At 44.3% G+C, this 17,514-nt stretch overlaps 2 protein-coding genes across 2 annotated transcripts; both read right to left on the minus strand.

Moving 5' to 3' along the window:
* Positions 1-1,227: 1,227 nt before the first annotated feature.
* On the minus strand, positions 1,228-5,156 carry LOC123181649 (phosphatidylinositol 4-phosphate 5-kinase 4). The gene is made up of 3 exons (XM_044593968.1): positions 4,177-5,156; positions 2,022-2,280; positions 1,228-1,913 (listed from the first exon to the last, which is right to left on the minus strand). Exons 1-3 carry the CDS (start codon positions 5,139-5,141, stop codon positions 1,740-1,742), a joined length of 1,398 nt encoding a protein of 465 aa, XP_044449903.1. The 5' UTR covers positions 5,142-5,156; the 3' UTR covers positions 1,228-1,739.
* Positions 5,157-9,819: 4,663 nt separating this feature from the next.
* Positions 9,820-17,104, minus strand: LOC123181651 (putative casein kinase II subunit beta-4). The gene is made up of 5 exons (XM_044593969.1): positions 16,733-17,104; positions 11,952-12,170; positions 10,953-11,062; positions 10,705-10,870; positions 9,820-10,159 (listed from the first exon to the last, which is right to left on the minus strand). The coding sequence occupies exons 1-5, from the start codon at positions 16,929-16,931 to the stop codon at positions 10,026-10,028; spliced, it is 828 nt and encodes a 275-aa protein (XP_044449904.1). The 5' UTR covers positions 16,932-17,104; the 3' UTR covers positions 9,820-10,025.
* Positions 17,105-17,514: the final 410 nt, after the last annotated feature.

A 17,514-nucleotide genomic window follows, 5' to 3' on the forward strand; every position in this document is an offset into this window, starting at 1 on the left:
CACCCCTAAATAACTAAGCACTGCCTCGCGCTAGGGTGAAAGTGGTGTACGATCACATCCCCTAGAAACATGAAAGGTTTTTGGCTCGGAATAAGACTCCAATGAGGGCAACACAACCATAGGCATAGGGATCACTGCCAGCACAGAAGTGCAGGGTGAAGTAACATAGGTAGTAACATCACACATATCTAGATAAAATAGATGATGCGGCAAGCAATAAATAAAGAAAAAGAGACGCGTGGTAACATAGCTAGTTACTAGTAGTATGAGTAACATCACACATATCAAGGCAAGAGGAGTCTATAGCCTAATAAATGAAGTGTTGCATGTTACTACACATATGTTACTCCCCACTATAGAGGTAGTAACATAGAGTAGTAACATGGGCATGGAAAAATACACAGGAGCTCTCGGGTGCTCCGCACCTCTATACGAAAAATATTCGTAAAATATTCGTAAAATATTCTCAAAAAATCCAAAATTTTGGGATGTCAAACCTGGTTTCCCAATCTACTTCCGTGTGAAATCTCATGAAAAAATACCAAAAAAACGTATTCATGGCGAAGGAATTACTGCCCGGGAAAAAATGCACCCAAACAATGTTTTGCTATACATAGGAAATTTTTGTCTTTTTTGCCGCGAATACGTTTTCTGGTATTTTTCCACCAAATTTGAGATGGGAGTACATCGGAAACACATGTTTGATATCCCAAAATCCCAGTTTTTTTTCAAATTTCTCAGCATTTTTTTTTGGTATTGTACTTATAGGGGTGTGAAGCACCCGAGAGCTCTAAATCCTCGTCCAATACTACCCATTGTGGCTAGTCTGATGGGATGTGGATGAGAGAGGGCATGACTTCATGAAGGACTTGGCGAGCAGAGATCGAGGATGACAACCATCACCGAGACCGCCCTGGAATCACCAAGGAACCCTAACCGTCACCAAGAGGGACGAACCAAAACTCAATTATACTGTTTTAGAATGACTTCTGTTAATACACATCGTAACAGGGTGTAACTGCTAGCTCTCCCCTCCCCCTTGAATTTGCTCTGCAATCTCTATGGACTGGCTGAGTCATGTTCAAGTGGAATATACTACTAGTATGAAACGGTGGGGATCAGTACTCCTCAACTAAAATCACAACGACACTTATTTTAGGACGGAGGAAGTACTTATGACACTACATTTTACAGTGACACATCAACAACCAAAACAACAGGAGGCGCTGATGAATCATGGTCGTGCATGATATCTTTATGCGTTTCTGCTACAGAGATACAGACAACAGCGGGGCGGCATCTGGCAACTCCAACCTCAACAGCCGGCACCGCGAAAAACGTAGGGTTCTATACTTCTATACATGCTTAAAGCAGGGGAGAAATTTGTCTCTGACAACCGAGGGTGTACATCATCATCGCATCTCTAACGTAGGATGGATATTACACTGAAGAAAAGCAGAGGGAAAGCTACCTGACCACAATCCATTGCCTTCGACAACGGAAAGCTCTCGGCGCAGAAGTTCTGCTGCATCGCAAAAGACACCGCAAAGATGTATTGGAGGGATGGCAGAAAACTCTGCTTCCGAAGCTCTGATGCAATGGGCGTCGCTCAGGTGTCGTCATGGACCGGTGGCAGAGCAACAACACCCCTATCGAGGAAATCAAAGCTTCTGCCAGACGATTTGTATTGTGATGGCATCGCGGAGCAGCTTCGTGCCAACCTTATGTTGGCTAAATCCTCACACTATTGACAACGGTAGATCATCGTTATTATTTGGAATGCGTTTTTGTGCAGCCTTCACAGCAGCCACTCTAGCTGCATTGGCTGCTTTATTAGCTGCGGCAACCGCCCTGTTAACCTTATCATCTACTCTTGGAACATCGTAGGCCTTCTCTGTAGCTCTTCTTGCCTCCTGGGGATGTGACATAATCAGAAATCAGTGACCACAATTGTAGAGTATTAAACATCATGGGAGTAAAGACTCTTTCTGGTAACTACCGATGGTTTGCTGGCACATTACCTGCACTGCATTGAGGACCTTGGAATGGTTCACGGCAATTGCTGACCCTGGGACAATATTTTGGGTGCTTAAGGTGTCAAGAACTCCATTTTGCCAGTGGCCTGCTTGTGTCTCTCCATTCCTGAATGTATACATGCCTAAGCCCTGCCTTCTGCCCTCATGCCATGCACCCTCGTATCTATGCCCATTGGCAAAGCTGTAGACTCCGAAACCGTGCATTCTATCAGCGAAGTACTCCCCAGCATACGTGTCACCATTCCTAACAGCAGTAACAAAAGAGTTAGTTCAAAGCTCAATTAATACCAATTTTATACTGCATCATTTATTACTGCCAAACACGGCTATACTAGCACAAAGGAATCATGATACCATATTGCAATCTTAACAGGCTCAAGTTAAAAGTGAACTCAAAAGAACAAACATGGAAGAAAAAAGGAAAATGGAAGCTTAAGATCAATTGCGATTCAAGCAGAAGATGGTTGTACTGGAAATATGCAGCACGGTATAATTAGCAAACATCACATAAAACTTTACATGCTATCTCATGAAGTTTGAAGAAATTGGACATATTATCAAGCTAGTTATCTGGTAAACAGAACTGGAAAGAGAATAGTTATTGATATGGTCTTTTCAGATGTATCAAGTACAGATGACAACAAAATAGGACCACAAAATACATGGAGACCATGCGCAATCATTGATGACTCGTATAGCCCACTACCAGTCCCTTCAGGGACAACCAATATAACCCATAACTGATGAGACAAATATATAATACTACAGTGAATTAATGTATTTACGAAATCTCCATGCATATAAGAAATGAACTACCAGTGTGAACAAAACTTGTAGCAAATTAACTTGGTGGTGTGGTCAAATCTGACTATGAAATCTTAAAACTAAGAAATTGGATTATAGTAACCATCCAATTGTGTACCATGAACTTTTAACTAACTGCAGCCACATAAATAAGTTGATATAAACGATAACAGCTTAAGTAGCAAGAATTTACACAAAGAAAAGTTTCAAACAAGATTTAAAGAATTCAGATAAATAGATTTCGCGCTGCACACAACTGAACGGCAGGTCATTGCTAGAACGAGGTTCAAAACCTTGGGATATTACTAAACTAGTTGTCTACCCAAACTCATTCCTCATAAAGACCACAACCATAACCAGTAATATTACCCATATAGAAGAAACTATACACATGATATATGCATCTAATATACTCGTACAGGTCTGCCTCCAGATTTGGCAGATATTAGATTCATCCAAAAAACTACTCTGTCCCAATTACATTATGGGACGGAGGGAGTAGCTTATGAGGTGATAGCAGTGTCACTCTATTCTACCAAATAACTACATCTCAATTCTCATTATCTGCAGATCTTTTAGAGCTCTCCGGTTGATTGTAAGCTATGTCTGACCAATAGCTCTCCTACCTAATGGCTAATGGTATGGGGCAAGGTAGCGTAAAGAGTAGCTTGTATTCTTGTTCGGCGAGACAGAGTAACAAGGGGAGTTGTTGGTTGGGGCACTACCCTGGTGATAATTACACTTTTTCCAGATTCCACTACAAACAGAAAAAGAGAATTCTACATCAGATCTATGGTGAAGGGAATCAGCCAAGCGAGCCATATCATCTCTCCCTAGAAAACAACAACCTGACGAAAGTCCTTTACTTTGATTGAAAGAAGCATCTTACTCAACAGAAAGCAACAAAAGAACAATGCTACTGGCAACTAATGTATCATCTACTTGGGTGAAAAGAACTTCTACAGTTTACTTGATATATAAAATACTTGTGCAGTTATCAACTTCACTACAATCCCTAGGTTATACCACGATATGGCCAATTACACATGAGTCTTGCTTAGGTCGGATACACAAACTCCACAGTAACTGTGAAAATGTTTAGCAATCAATGAGGCAAAACATGGAAGACGGGAAATATCCACGCAAGCTCTACAATTTCCTTATTCATCATATGTCATAGCTAACACAATCTCACGTTTGGCCAGATCTTCAACATTAACACACTATATTATGCATCGGCTATGTCAACATAAAAAAGGATCATGGCTAGCATGTAAGTAGCTGCACAGTTTAACTCGATTTCACAACTATGCACAAATACAAATGCAATTCAAACCTGAAATGGTAGTGGCCTAGCCCGTGTTTGACACCTCTCTTGAACTCCCCGATGTACCGGCTGCCATCCTCGCAGGTGTGCACACCGTATCCATGGCTCTGCCCGTTGGACCATTCCCCGGAGTAGACATCACCGGTGTAGAACCTGTACACGCCGTGGCCGTGCCTGAGCCCCTGCCGGTACTGGCCTCTGTAGCGGCTCCCCCTGGCCCAGGTCTCGACCCCGTAGCCGTCGTACTTGCCGTCGATCCAGTCCCCCTCGTACCTGCCGCTCATGTAGTAGTAGTAGACGCCACTGCCGGTGCAGCGCCCACGGTTGAACTGGCCCTCGTAGACATCGCCGTTGCTGTACACCTGGACGAAATGGCCGGTGGTGGGGGCGGACGCGGAGGCGGAGGGAGAGGAGCCGATGGACCAGAGGATCGGGGATCGGCGAGGCCGGCGGAGCGGGAGGTGGAAGGGGAGCGGGAACGGGAGGCGGGGAAGGGAGAGGCAGAGGAGCAGGAGCAGCGCGCAGGAGAAGGCCGCGGCGGAGAGGAAGTCGGCGAGGAGGGAGCGCGGGAGGATGGCGGGCGACGGGGAGAGGAAGTAGAGGGTCGGGAGGGAGAGGAGCAGCAGGATCCGGAGGCGGAGGTGGAGGCAGCGCAGCAGGTGCCTCGCGGCGGCCGCGGCCGCGGCAGCGGCCGCCGGGGCGGGCGGGGCGGAGGAGGCGGCGAGCTTGCGGCGGCGCGGCGGGGTGAAGGGCGAGGGCCTGGTGGGGGTGGCCGAGGAGGAGGAGTTCATGGAGACGGGGCGCTTGTGCGGGGTGGAGGGGAGCGCATGGTGCGGGCTGGCCGGGATGTGGATGCGGAGGGAGGAGGGGTGGGGGGGAGGCGGGTGGTTGGGATCGGATGGCGGCGGCTCCGGCCCCGCGGCCGCGTCCGGCGCGGCGGCGGCGGCGGCGACGGGGAGGTGGTGGTGGTGCATCTAGTTGGGGCTGGGGCTGGGATTGGGATCGGATTTGGGATTGGGATTGGAATTGGGGGAGGAGGGCGGGGAGGTGGTGGTGGCCGGAGGAGGAGGTGTCGACATGGGCGGGGGGACGATGGGAGGGGAAGGGGGGCTGCCGCCTTCTCTACGCTTTTCTCCTCGCTTTTCAGCACCAGTTTTTTCGGGTCTTTTCCCTCTTGCTCCCTGTCTTCTCGCTGGTTTTCTCCTCCTCCTTCCTTCCTTCCTTCCTTCATTCTTCCCCGTGCAACGGGTGATTAGTGTAATTAATGCAAACAACTTCAGTGTGATAATTAAGGCATCTATGGTTCATGAATTTTTTTAACCGTGAGGGTGTCTTTGATTCAAAGGAATCCTAAACGGACTTTGGACGATTTTAATACTTAGATTTTTTTCTCCCGTCGTTTGTTCAATTCGTAGGATTACAAATTCGTATAAAATTTACCTTAGAATTCATTTGTACTACTTATTGTACAGAGATTTTCATCAGCTCTAACCTCATATGATTAATTATACGTTTTCTTGCGCACAATCAAGCACCCATATTAATCATGTACTGTCGAAGATGACATGCAACTCCATTCTCATGTTTCTTTTATTCCTGCGCTTTATAAATCATGCAAATCGAATAGGCCCTAACATCGAGTGAATTAAAACAGATTCTAACCCGAAATAAACAGTTTGGTCTCTTTGGATTTTTATTTTATTTTTTCGAGGAATGGTCCCCTTGATTCGGTTCAAAGGAATCTCTACTATTGTTTTCCTTATTTATCTTTCTATGTTTGTGTTCTTTTTTTTTATAGGCTTTGCAGTTTGTGGTAATGTTCTCCGTACGGTATTTCAAAGAAAAAGTCTATCGAGAATAGCATCGTGGAAGATTGCTATATTTGTTCTTTGAGTAATTAAACATAATTTCAGTTATGTATTCCAACATGGGATGAAATTGCAATATTGTATTTGAAGTTTTGTTGTTCAAACGGGCCCTTAGACCACGTCTGCATGTGTGTGTGTGTTTCTCTTCCTTCTAAAATTCATGTGCTTTAAACAATTTGCCAAAGTGTTATTTTTTTTGGTGGAAAGGAAAAGATACTCTTGAAGTGCTTAAGTAAACAACATTCAATATGAATTATAATTTGTACAAACGGAAACCGTCAATAGTAATGCTTGCTTGTTTAATAGCTTTTGCAAGGCAATTTTAAATTCTCTAAATCCAAATTTGGTTTCAGCTTTAGCTCTTTTGGTTATATTTCCTTGGTAGTCGCTAATCGGTTCGGGTTATTCGATGTTGCCCAATAAGATGAGTTGCGAAATGGCTCTCTTTTTTAATTTTGTTTAGTTTTGTCTTCGTGTTTCACTCTTCTACTTGAAAAGACATATGTTTCTTCGCTCATCCTTCGTCCAACCTGGCATATGCCCACCCTCTCTTTGTTTGTATCTTTTTTCAACTCAACTGCTCCACATCTTGTTTCACCAAATAAAATTTTGTTTTTCTTGAAAAGCCAATAAATGCTTATTAAACAATTGTTTAATAGTACTAAATAAAATTATATATTTTACCAATCAAATTAATATGGGCGGGTAATTCACGGGCTAACCTAACATGATGTTTATTTTTCCATTGCAATGCACGGGAAATTATCTAGTACTCCATCCGTTTCATAATGTAAGACGCCTTTTGAAACTAGTATAGTGTCAAAAAAAAGGTCTTGCATGGAGGGAGTATATTTTTTAGGACAGAACTGTCTTGTAATACTTGTTAGGCACTGATAGTCTTGTCAGGATTCCTTTTTGCTGATGCATGCAGCGTTTGTCCTTTGCTCACAAACCCAATCGAATTGAAATGATTGAGAATACAAAATGAAGCCGAACAGTACTAGTACATTGAAAGTAACGTATTTAAAAAACATGAGGAGAATGCACACGTCGTAGGTGTGAAGTTTCTTATGCATGAATTGCATAGAAGACAAAGAAGCTAAATAATACTGGTCCACTTTTCTCACCAACGAAAAAAAACTAAGAAACACTTGCGACACACGGGCTACCAGCCTACCACATCACATCGACTTAGCATGGGATGGGATGCATGCATTTACTTCCTCCGTCTCATAATATAAAAGCGTTTTTAACACTACTAGTGTCAAAACGCTCTTATATTATGGGACGGGACGGAAGGAGTAGCTAGCAAACTCACACTTTTACTCGTTGTGGCAACTCTCTCTCACTCTCTCGTATAGTAGTGCTTGTTAGGTTCGAAAATTGCAGGTTTGTCTGCCTGCACATGGAACCCAAGGATGTAAAGTGGCAGGCGCAAAGGGGCAGCACGTTGGAGGGCTCCCATTTCCGTGTGCCTTCGCCCTGCCTGGATCTGGCTTGTCATGTGTGTGTGCAAGGAAAACAAGGGGGAATGGATGGGTTTGCCTTCAGCAGGCCACAATTACAATTTTTCCCTGCAAAAGTGAGCCCTCGGCCATTTTGGTCGACCAGTTTATTACTCCCTCGGTCCTACGGTGTACTAGTAGTATGTATAGATTTTTTCTAAAAATCAGACTTAGCAAACTTTGACTAGGTTTATAGAGAAAATATCGATATCTACAATATAAAAAAGATACACGATATGAAAATATATCTCACGATACATCTAACCATATGCATCTGGTGTTCTATTTGTAGATTATTTTTTATCTCTTTATAAGCTCGATCAAAGTTTGCATAGTTTGATTTTTCGAAAAGACATGTAGGCTTTGTGGAAGTGCTTTGTACTTCCTTCATAAACTTAATGATCTAAACGTTCTTATATTAGTTTATAGAGGGAGTAGTATCTATCATCCTACCTCTGCGTCTGACCGTGGTCCTCGTGGTGTGCTCTAGTACATGGTTGAGCTGGCTGAAGTTAGGAGCTCACGACAAGATAGTTTCTAAGTTTAGCGACGCAGCACACGTGGCCACGGTGCTTCAAGTTACAAGTGAGCGGCATGCGACGAGTGAAGCTACGAGCACCACTTCTAAGTTTAGGGGCGGGGTACACATGGTTTTGGTGGCTGAAGTTACGAGCTTCCTAAGTTTAGCGGCGACAGTGCCACACACTCGCGGTGGCCCGGGCAAAGCTATTGAGTGTTGTTTCCAAGTTTAGCAGTGCGCAGTACCACGCGGCTGTGGTGGTCCAAGTGCTGCGACGAGCTCACAACGAGGTCGTCGTTCCTAAGTTTAGTGCCACAGTACATGGCTGCACCAGTGGTTGGAGCTGCAAGCTCAAGAGAAGATCGTTTCTAAGTTTAGTTGTGTGGTGTATGCACTGGCTGAGCTTAAGCTAAGTTGGGTGAATCGGTAAAGATTTTTCCAAATGATAAGTATCATACATGTCGCACGAAGCAATCCCGTCCTGGCGTTTTTTACAACAAAAGTTATCATCCGAAAAGAAAAAACAAACCCATAAAAAAACTGAAACTTGTCGTCCAAAAAGGAAGTTGCCGTGCTTGACAACTAAACTTGCCATCCTCTGCGTCACTAAATTTGCCATAAAAACGTTCGAAGTTGACATGTTTCTGTGCCACACATGTGGCACTTATTAGGGTCCAAGATTATTTTTTGTGCGTGTGTGTACGAGCTTATATTGACCCAGACAAACTTATTTTGCGAATCGGCACACTCGTGAGTTGAGTTGAGGACAGAGTCATCTCTTAGGAATATTCCATTCGATGATTCAGGATGAACATGTGAGTTGATAATAATATTATGAGAATGATAATTTGTTGAGAATTGAGGCGTCACCGGGTCAAAAAAGGACGTGTTCGTCGTGGTGCTGTGATGTTGATGAGCAGGCTACATCGCCATGCTTATCCACATCCATGGCATGATGGATAGCATCCTACGTGTGCCACAGGATTATTTAATGTAAGGCATCCAAGTATCATGAATCAGAATAGACAATTGGTCCTGGGTTTTAGTATGACAATGATACCGTGTGTTTGCTACTTTGCTTCAACTAATCATGGAGAAAATGGGCCAACATGTTGGCTCATCACCATCTTGATCCAACATCAGGCACGGCTCTGACCTATTTTTTAAATATATATTATAATAACACGTAAACTCTCCTAAAGTACCATTTTCTTTCTTTCTATTTGCAGGCGAAAGAACTAAATCTCCTACAGTACCATTTTTCTTTCTTTCTATTTGCAGGGAAAGACTACTCCCTCTTGTCGCTGACTGGAGGGAGTACATTGTTCTCTGCACATTAAAAATACTACGAGGAAATTACTTTACAATTTGTGTATACTTTTCTATCGTTAAGCTCCAGCAATATACTCACTCACAGGAAAACTCTTGCGCATACCATAAAACAAAACCTGGGAGGCAATGTCAAACACAAATACGCGATGAAGATTGAAGTGTCTTAGGCCGCGTTCGGCTCCTCTCCGCTCCCTCCACTCCGCTCCGGAGCGGACCAGGTGCTAGCTCATTTTCACGGAGCTGCTAAAACTGAGCTCCACGACTCCACGGAGTCGGAGCGGTGAGGAGGGATTCCGAACAAAGCCTTACTAGACGAGAAGGCAGGAGAACAGAAAACTCTAGAGAATAATAGCACAATAACATAGGAAACTAACTTGCTAGGGTGTGATCTAGATGTATCCGATTCGGACACAGAAAAACACCCTGCTAACATGCAAATGTGCATAGATTGATCAAGTGAGGAAACCTAGATTACACAAGAGTCATACAACAAAACAGATACAGTTGCTCAGCAGTTTACAGCAAGATTCGAGCTCGCGAGTACTCGAATCAAGAGGCCACAACATTTTCAGGCCAAGGTGTTCCATCTCTAACACTAGGTAAAAACAAATAGCGCCCGCTGGTAAAAGTTCGTCATGACTGCTTGTGAAGTTTGAAGCCAAAAACCCTTGGGACGTATTGCTGTGATGGCTTCTGTGGTTTCAGGTGTGGGTATGTCATCAAGAAGAGATGAGGGAATGTCGTACCAAAGTATGCTCCATCAATGTCTTGGCTGAGTCAAGGATGCAACAGCGGTACAATATTTGGTTCTAGTATAACCGTAACCACCAAACACATGTATGAATATGTAACACAAACTACCAAAAGGTCCAAAATGCAGGATGGAGTAAAGTTGAATCATGTTTAGTGTGGACCACAAATTACTACCTAAACCTTTTTCTATACGGTTATATCACTGTACTGTTGTGATGGACAAACCATAACGGCATTTCACTATTATAGGGCTATATATTTCAGTAGTTTCAGACTTTACATATGTGGAGATGACAATTTGATAAGAAACCGCATGGGATGGGACACACAAGAATCTTACCACAAGTGGACAGACGAAACAGCATCAGAAGTTACATAAGAAATCATAATTTGTGAAGACCTTGTTTCATGGACCACACAAGTTAATGCTCTTACGATGGATGGATATGTTAGTATATTATACTCCCTCCGATCAGAGTTAATTGACGAGTCTGCGTCAATTAATTCGGATCGGAGGGAGTACTAATAATTTGGGCAGAGTGAAAAATCCAAAGGATACTGCCTTGGTACTTGGACCTTGGATAGTGTAAATCTTCACATTTTGGACAAAACACCTTCACTGTGCTTGACCTAGGAATGTCTGATTGCCCTGCTGGAAGACAGGGTTGACCACAGCAGTATACACGAGGGCATCTGCCAAAATCATAGTTCTTGAACTTTTCTAACTGCAACAAATGAAATGTAGTAATTCAGTACTCTGGTACGAAAGAATTGTATCTTGATGCATAGGATTAAAACATGCATTACCATTGCAGCTAGACCCTTGCTGGTTAAGATGTACCGTGCATGAATTAAACCATACAGCATCTCTGCAGATGACTCGATTAATTCATTTTGCTCCTCAGTGAATACATCACCTGTACAAAAATGGCCCCGCTTAGATGAATTCAATAGTAAACCTGAACAGTACCTTCTGTGGATACCAGAGTGCAGGATGAATATACACAGGTTGCTGGAATTTTGATTCTTTATGAAATGAAATTGATGGACATAAACAAAGATGTTACCAAAAAAAAAAATAAGTAGGTGATCTGAAAATACAAATAATAGATGATAAGATTCAGAAAGGAAAAAAGTCCAATTTTTAACCCTAAACTTGGAGAAAGTTCAGTTTTCAACCTGAACTCTAAAACCGTTTGAATCGCTGCCGCAAATTACTGAAATAGCCCACTTTCACCCTTGGACGGTTTCAGAAAGAAAAAATTGGTAACATGGATGCCGCGTGTCATCCATTGGCATGTCACCACCATGAACAAACACTAAAAACACAAGCAACTCTAAAACAAGCTATACCATCCGGATTAAAAACTTTCACAAAAAGATATGCCAGAATTGTACAAACAGATAAAAAAATAGAATTTGATGGCATGCAGCGACGTGACATTGAGGCTGCATCTGCGTAGCTTCCACATCAGTCAAAACCACCGCCTGTGAAACCGCTTGAGCTTTAAGTGGACAGTTTCAATAGTTCAAGGTTGCATTTCAAGCGCTTTTAGAGTTCAAGGTTGAAAAGTGGGGAAAAAATCCAAACAGAAATAACATGTCAATTGTATTACACTGTTACTGGTGTATTTAGTACTCCCTCCGTCCCAAAATTCTTGTCTTAGATTAGTCTAGATACGGATGTATCTAATACTAAAACATGACTTGATACATCCGTATTTAGACAAATCTAAGACAAGAATTTTGGGACGGAGGGAGTATTTACAGTAAAAAAAGTAGCTTCTTAAGAAGAAACAATCTCACCATTAGAAGACTCGATGTCTAGGATGAGATCAAGTGCATAATCATAATATGGCACCTGACTGCTTAGGCCACAGAGATTGAAATCATCCTGTATATAATCATCATCAATCTCACAGAAGAATTCGTTGCCTCGCAAGCTACAGAACCATGAAATCCAAGATGTGTCCTCTCCTTCAGAACCACTAACATCAGAATCTTCACTATCAGTTTCAAATTCCTCTGCAGTGCCAAAATAAGAAGGTTAGAGGAATCTAGATAGTAAAAAATGATTTTATTTATCTTTTCCTACTTATAAAGATTGGAGTTGGTGGTGAGTTCACACGTGGAACCAACAACCTTCATCAATAAACAAATGCACCGCTATCCACATGTATGGACTAACAACCTTCAAGAGACAAAAATAAACAAATGTACTTTTACTAACATGTGAGACCTATAACAAATACAAACAAGTACACTACTAATTTCAGGTGAGACCAACACATATACTCCCTCCGTAACTAAATATAAGACATTTTTTTACACTGTCAGTGTCAAAAAGCGTCTTATATTAAGTTACAGAGGTAGTAGAAGACACAAATAACAAATGTAGAAATGTGACTCAAACTTATGCTCTTATTTTCCGTTTCTCGTCCCATCTCGTCCAAGGATTACGAGTCGACGAGTCGTTCCGAGGTTGAGACTCATAGACTAATCGGACTAGTCTTAGACTAGTGCGAGACTAGTCGACATAGTACTGTAGTACTCAACTACTAATACCTAGTAGTAGTACGTAGTAGTATGTAGTAAACTGTACAGCACATTACAGTATATACATAATAAAACCAGCAGTGCTAGTCAACACTTGTCAGGCCCAGCCCAGCTCAGCACCGTGCAGCACGCCCCCCACCCACCAGCTGGCCCATTTGGCCCAAGTGGCCAGCCTACTTAGTCCCCCAACCACTGGAACCCTAGCTCTCGATCTACCCAATCGCCGCCGCCAGCGCCATCACGCACAGAGCACGCGCGCACGCGACCCGCGCCTCCTGCCGCCTTCCGCCGGCCTCAGCCGCTCCCGCCGGCGAGCCCGCCGACCACCGCCATGCCTCCTCCTTTCCTCTCCCCTCTCTCTCTCTTCCTCCTCTCTCGTCTCAAGGCCGCGCGCGCCTACGGGTCACGGCCATGGCCGCCGCCTGAGCACGAGCTCCGGCCGGCTGCCGCACTTGGCTGCGCCATCCGCCGTCCCAGCGGTGGGTGGCGGCGTCAGTGGCAGGCCAATGGGTGCTGGCGGCGCCTCGTCCCAGCTGAGGCAGCTCTCTCTGGAGCAAGCCTGGATTTTTTTTTGAGTCGAACGACTCAAGATGCACGACTAGTCAGACTAGTCGTCGATTAGTCCTACGGCTCGACTCGTATTTGTAGTCTACACGAGAAAAGGAGTCGACAGCTGGAGTGCGACTCGTAGACTAGTCGAGCGACTAGTCTAGGCTAGTCGTTCGACTCGTAATCCATGATCTCGTCCCAACCAAGTTCTTCCAGTTCTGTATCACAGAACTAGAGACTGAACAAACTGTGATTCCAAAGCAACGATAGACCTTGTCTTCCTACCCGATCCATGATCTTGTGCAGACAACTTACTAATGCCTATTCGAATGTTATTATGTCTTGCAAAGGAATTACTGTGACCACTTAAGATTCTCCAATTCATGTTGCATGATCTTTCGTTGTATTTTCTCTCTTTTTAACCGTGAACCGCACGCAAAGGCCGCAGGACACCAATGTATTTTAACAACTTTCTAAGCCAGTGACCTAACTCCTAACATTTTATAGTTTCATAGCAACGCACGAGCATTGTGTGCTAGTAATCACAACTATTCCAGTAAAGCAACGTCCTGCCGAACACTACAAAAAAAATCCATGTGGCTCACAAAAGTAAAAACACATGATATTCTACAGATTAAAAAACACAAAGAACATCACTATAGCGATAAAGCAAAGAGAAAAAATATTTCTTATTGAGTTACTCCACATAAATTTGAATTCATAGTGTTAGATAACCCTAAGGGTATCTGGGGCAAGGCTAATGTGTTCAATCGTCAAATAACACATGATTAAACAGAACTGGCCAGTTCAAACAGAAAAGGTAAGAGCAACTCTAGCAGAGTCACCAAGTAGAGTCATCATATTGCATATGGAGCACACTCCATAATGTTTTGGAGGCTGGCGAGCCTTTGCGCAAACACATAATCGCCATAAAAGTGTCTCCGATGGTGTTTGTTGAGTTGGCATAGATCGAGATTAGGATTTGTCACTCCGTGTATCGGAGAGGTATCTCTGGGCACAATCGGTTTGTCATTGGGCTAACAAGACCTCTTTCTTCCCCATCTCATCAAACAACAATGGAAGAAGTTTCGAACTTGATTTCAACAAGGATTTTTACTTGGATTTCAACAAAGATATCTAAACGATTTCAACAAGGATTTCTACGACAATTTCAACTAGTTCGGCCTCTTCCTTCGTTTGAAAGTGACCTCGATGCTTCAGCTGCTTCCACTTCCATGGTCAGGCGGTTGATGAACGCTTGTGTGTCCTTGTGTCGCCCTCCATGAGCGCGGCGTCCCTTCCAGCCGTGGCCGCCATCATCATGCGGGCAAGGTAGCGGTTGGCAGCAGGGAGGCGCTCTGAGCCGATGGCTGATTCAGCCTTATGGAGAGCGTCCAACTCGACAGACTCGGAGTAGTGCCCCACCCTCTCCCATAACTTCCTCCCAGTGCGGTCCTCTTTGGTCTCGCTGGGAAAGGTCCGCGAGGCGGGCTCGGCCACCCTGACATGGCCAATGGGGGGTGAGTGTGGCGGCTACGGGGAAGATATGTGAGGAGTGGTGTCGGCGAAGGGCCGAGCACGGGGGGAAGATTATGGAAGAGTGGCGCACTTACCGATGGAAAAGCAGATGCGCCATTAGCAGGGCCGAGCGTGGGGGAGAAATAGGCTGAAACTCACCTCCCGCACGGGCGGTTGCGTTTGGAGGCCACCCCATATCAGCGCCCCAGCCTCCAAATATAGAGGCTCACGGGCTCGATTTGGAGCGGCCTCTAAAAATTATGCAGGCCGAGGCTGGAATGGCAACTCTGCTAGAGCGACTTTTTCGGCAGCGATCGCCATATAGGCAGTTACTACAGCGATCCGGGTGTTGTGGCACAATTACTAGTGTTAGTGGAATGGGTAAGATACTGATCATGCAGCACATGATCTTGGGTTCGATCTGCTGCTACCGTAACTTCTTCTAGAGCAAATAAATATCATTTTTAGATGGTATTTTGATGTGCATCTTTTGTCTTGATACTACCCTCTTTCGATATGTGTATGATTCCACCCATGGCTACATAAAGAAGTAAGCAAACTAAAACCCGAGAAGCTGACTCGAACCAACCAATCTCCTTGTAGATACCGATTCTAACCTCTTTCCATGTGTGCATGTTTCAACTCATGTGGCTACATATAAGAGTGTTAACAAAAATAAAAAAACCGCAAAGAGCTCCAATGTCTCCTACTGGCCAAGAGCCTCAGGTGCCCTTCCTAAAGCAAGTGATCCCGGGTTCGATCCAGTGCATATCCCAATTGTCCAATTTTTTCCCATGAAGTTAGAATTAGTCAACCTTTGTTAATGTTTCCCCACTTATTAATTAGGTTCAGCGACAACACTTGGTAATTTTGGTTAAACATGTGTCCAGGATGGAGAAACAAGTAAATAATGTGATTGGCCAAAAATCATTATTGAAACTAACTGATTTGCAATCTTACAAAACAAGCGGTTAAATTGGCTGAAGTATGCTCAGTTAATACTCCCTCTGTCCCAAAATAAGTGTCATGGTTTTAGTTCAAATTTGGAGTGTCATGGTTTTAGTTCAAAACACTCCAAATTTGAACTAAAACCATGACACTTATTTTGGAACGGAGAGAGTACTTAAATAGGTTCGGCAATAAATGTTGGTATGTTTGGTTAAACGTGTGTCCTGGTTGGAGAAAGAAGCAAACAAAGTGGTTTGGCCCAAAAAATCATTAGTGGAAATCCCTGGTCAATCTACAGCATTACACTAGGAAAATACTTTACTCCCCATGGAGCATCTTTCCTGCCGAAGGAAAGCATCATAAACGAGTGAATCACATCGAGCTTCTATACCCAAAATCATCCTGCAGCAAATGTTGCATTTGCCTTAAATACCATTCCATAGTCTAAAAGATAAAAGACTGAAGCTTGAGAGCCCTACTGGCCTAACAGACAATCAGCCACGAAAAGATGACTGAGATAACTTGTAGCAAACCAATACCAGAAAAGAATCAAAAATTCTCTACCAGAAAATCACGTAATCCAGTAGCAAAAAATGCTAGCCAGGCGAAACGAAATCAAGGCTTTATTCCTCGACAGTCTTCAAGCCATCTCTGCCATTCCATCTTCAGAAACCCTACTTTGTTTCGCGTACTATCCTCTGTTTCTTTCCCCCATGCAGCATGATACTTACTGATGATAGGCACATGAAGCATGGACGTCAGACATAAAGTAAACAGAGCAATACGGAATCGATTCCTCAGCTCCACGCAATGCAGTGAACTTCCAGTTTCCCCGCGTCTCACTGCAAACACGGGGAACGACGCAAGTCGCTTCCCACAGGCATGCAATGACAGTGCACCATGTGATTTCCTCTACCGCTAGAACAACAGGAGCCGCGTCGTACTGGCAAAAGCAGGCAATGCGGAGCACCACAAAAAACAAGAAACAGAGGCCGGGCGAACGGCTGGATCCTCACCGACGTCGGAGACCTTGGGGACCTTGCCGATCTGAGTGGTTATCTTGCCGGCGGCGAGCAGCTCCTTCTCCCTGGACGCCCCCCTGGAGGTGGACGGGGACGGCCTCTCCGTGTGCTTCTCGAGCGCCTCCTTGATGCGCTTCCGGTCCATCTCCGCGGCGCCGCCGAATCCCCGGTCCCTGTAGGCTGCGCCGCTCATCCCCCCCGCGGTCGGCCGGAGCCCCTGCTCGCGGGAAGCCGCACGGCGCGACGTGTCGGCGCTCGCAGGCTGGACTAGGGTTTGAACTTCTTGGCTGCGCAGGTGGGGGAGGAACGAGATGGAGAGGAGAGAGAGATCGGAACGGTGACGAGGCGCGGGGGAGGGGGAGGGAGAGCGTGGGCGGGCGGCTGTTGTAATTACGGCAGGCGCCCGGGGGTTTCCTGCAAAGATGACACGCCAGCCATGCAAGATATTTTTACTCCACTGTTGGGCCCTGAAAATTAAATAAAGAGAAGCTCCCTCAAAAGCCAAAAGCCCAACTGCTTCCCACCATCCACTAAAAAAAAAGGTGCTTCCCCTCCTAAAAAAAAAGCTGCTTCCAAACAATACCGTCGGTTCAAACAAAAAAAGACTAACAATTTTTTTGAATATGAAGTATTTAGACAAATCAGCTCGTCAATACACGATGCTTAAAAAAGAACTCGTCAACACACAACTTTGACCACGGATTTCTTATATAATCTCTTTTTAATTATGAAGTATAGAGACAAATCAGCACATGTGATTCTCAAGCGTTCAGTAG

The sequence above is a fragment of the Triticum aestivum genome, chromosome 1D (genome assembly GCF_018294505.1).
Source record: "Triticum aestivum cultivar Chinese Spring chromosome 1D, IWGSC CS RefSeq v2.1, whole genome shotgun sequence".
In the NCBI taxonomy this organism is placed as follows: Eukaryota; Viridiplantae; Streptophyta; class Magnoliopsida; order Poales; family Poaceae; genus Triticum; species Triticum aestivum.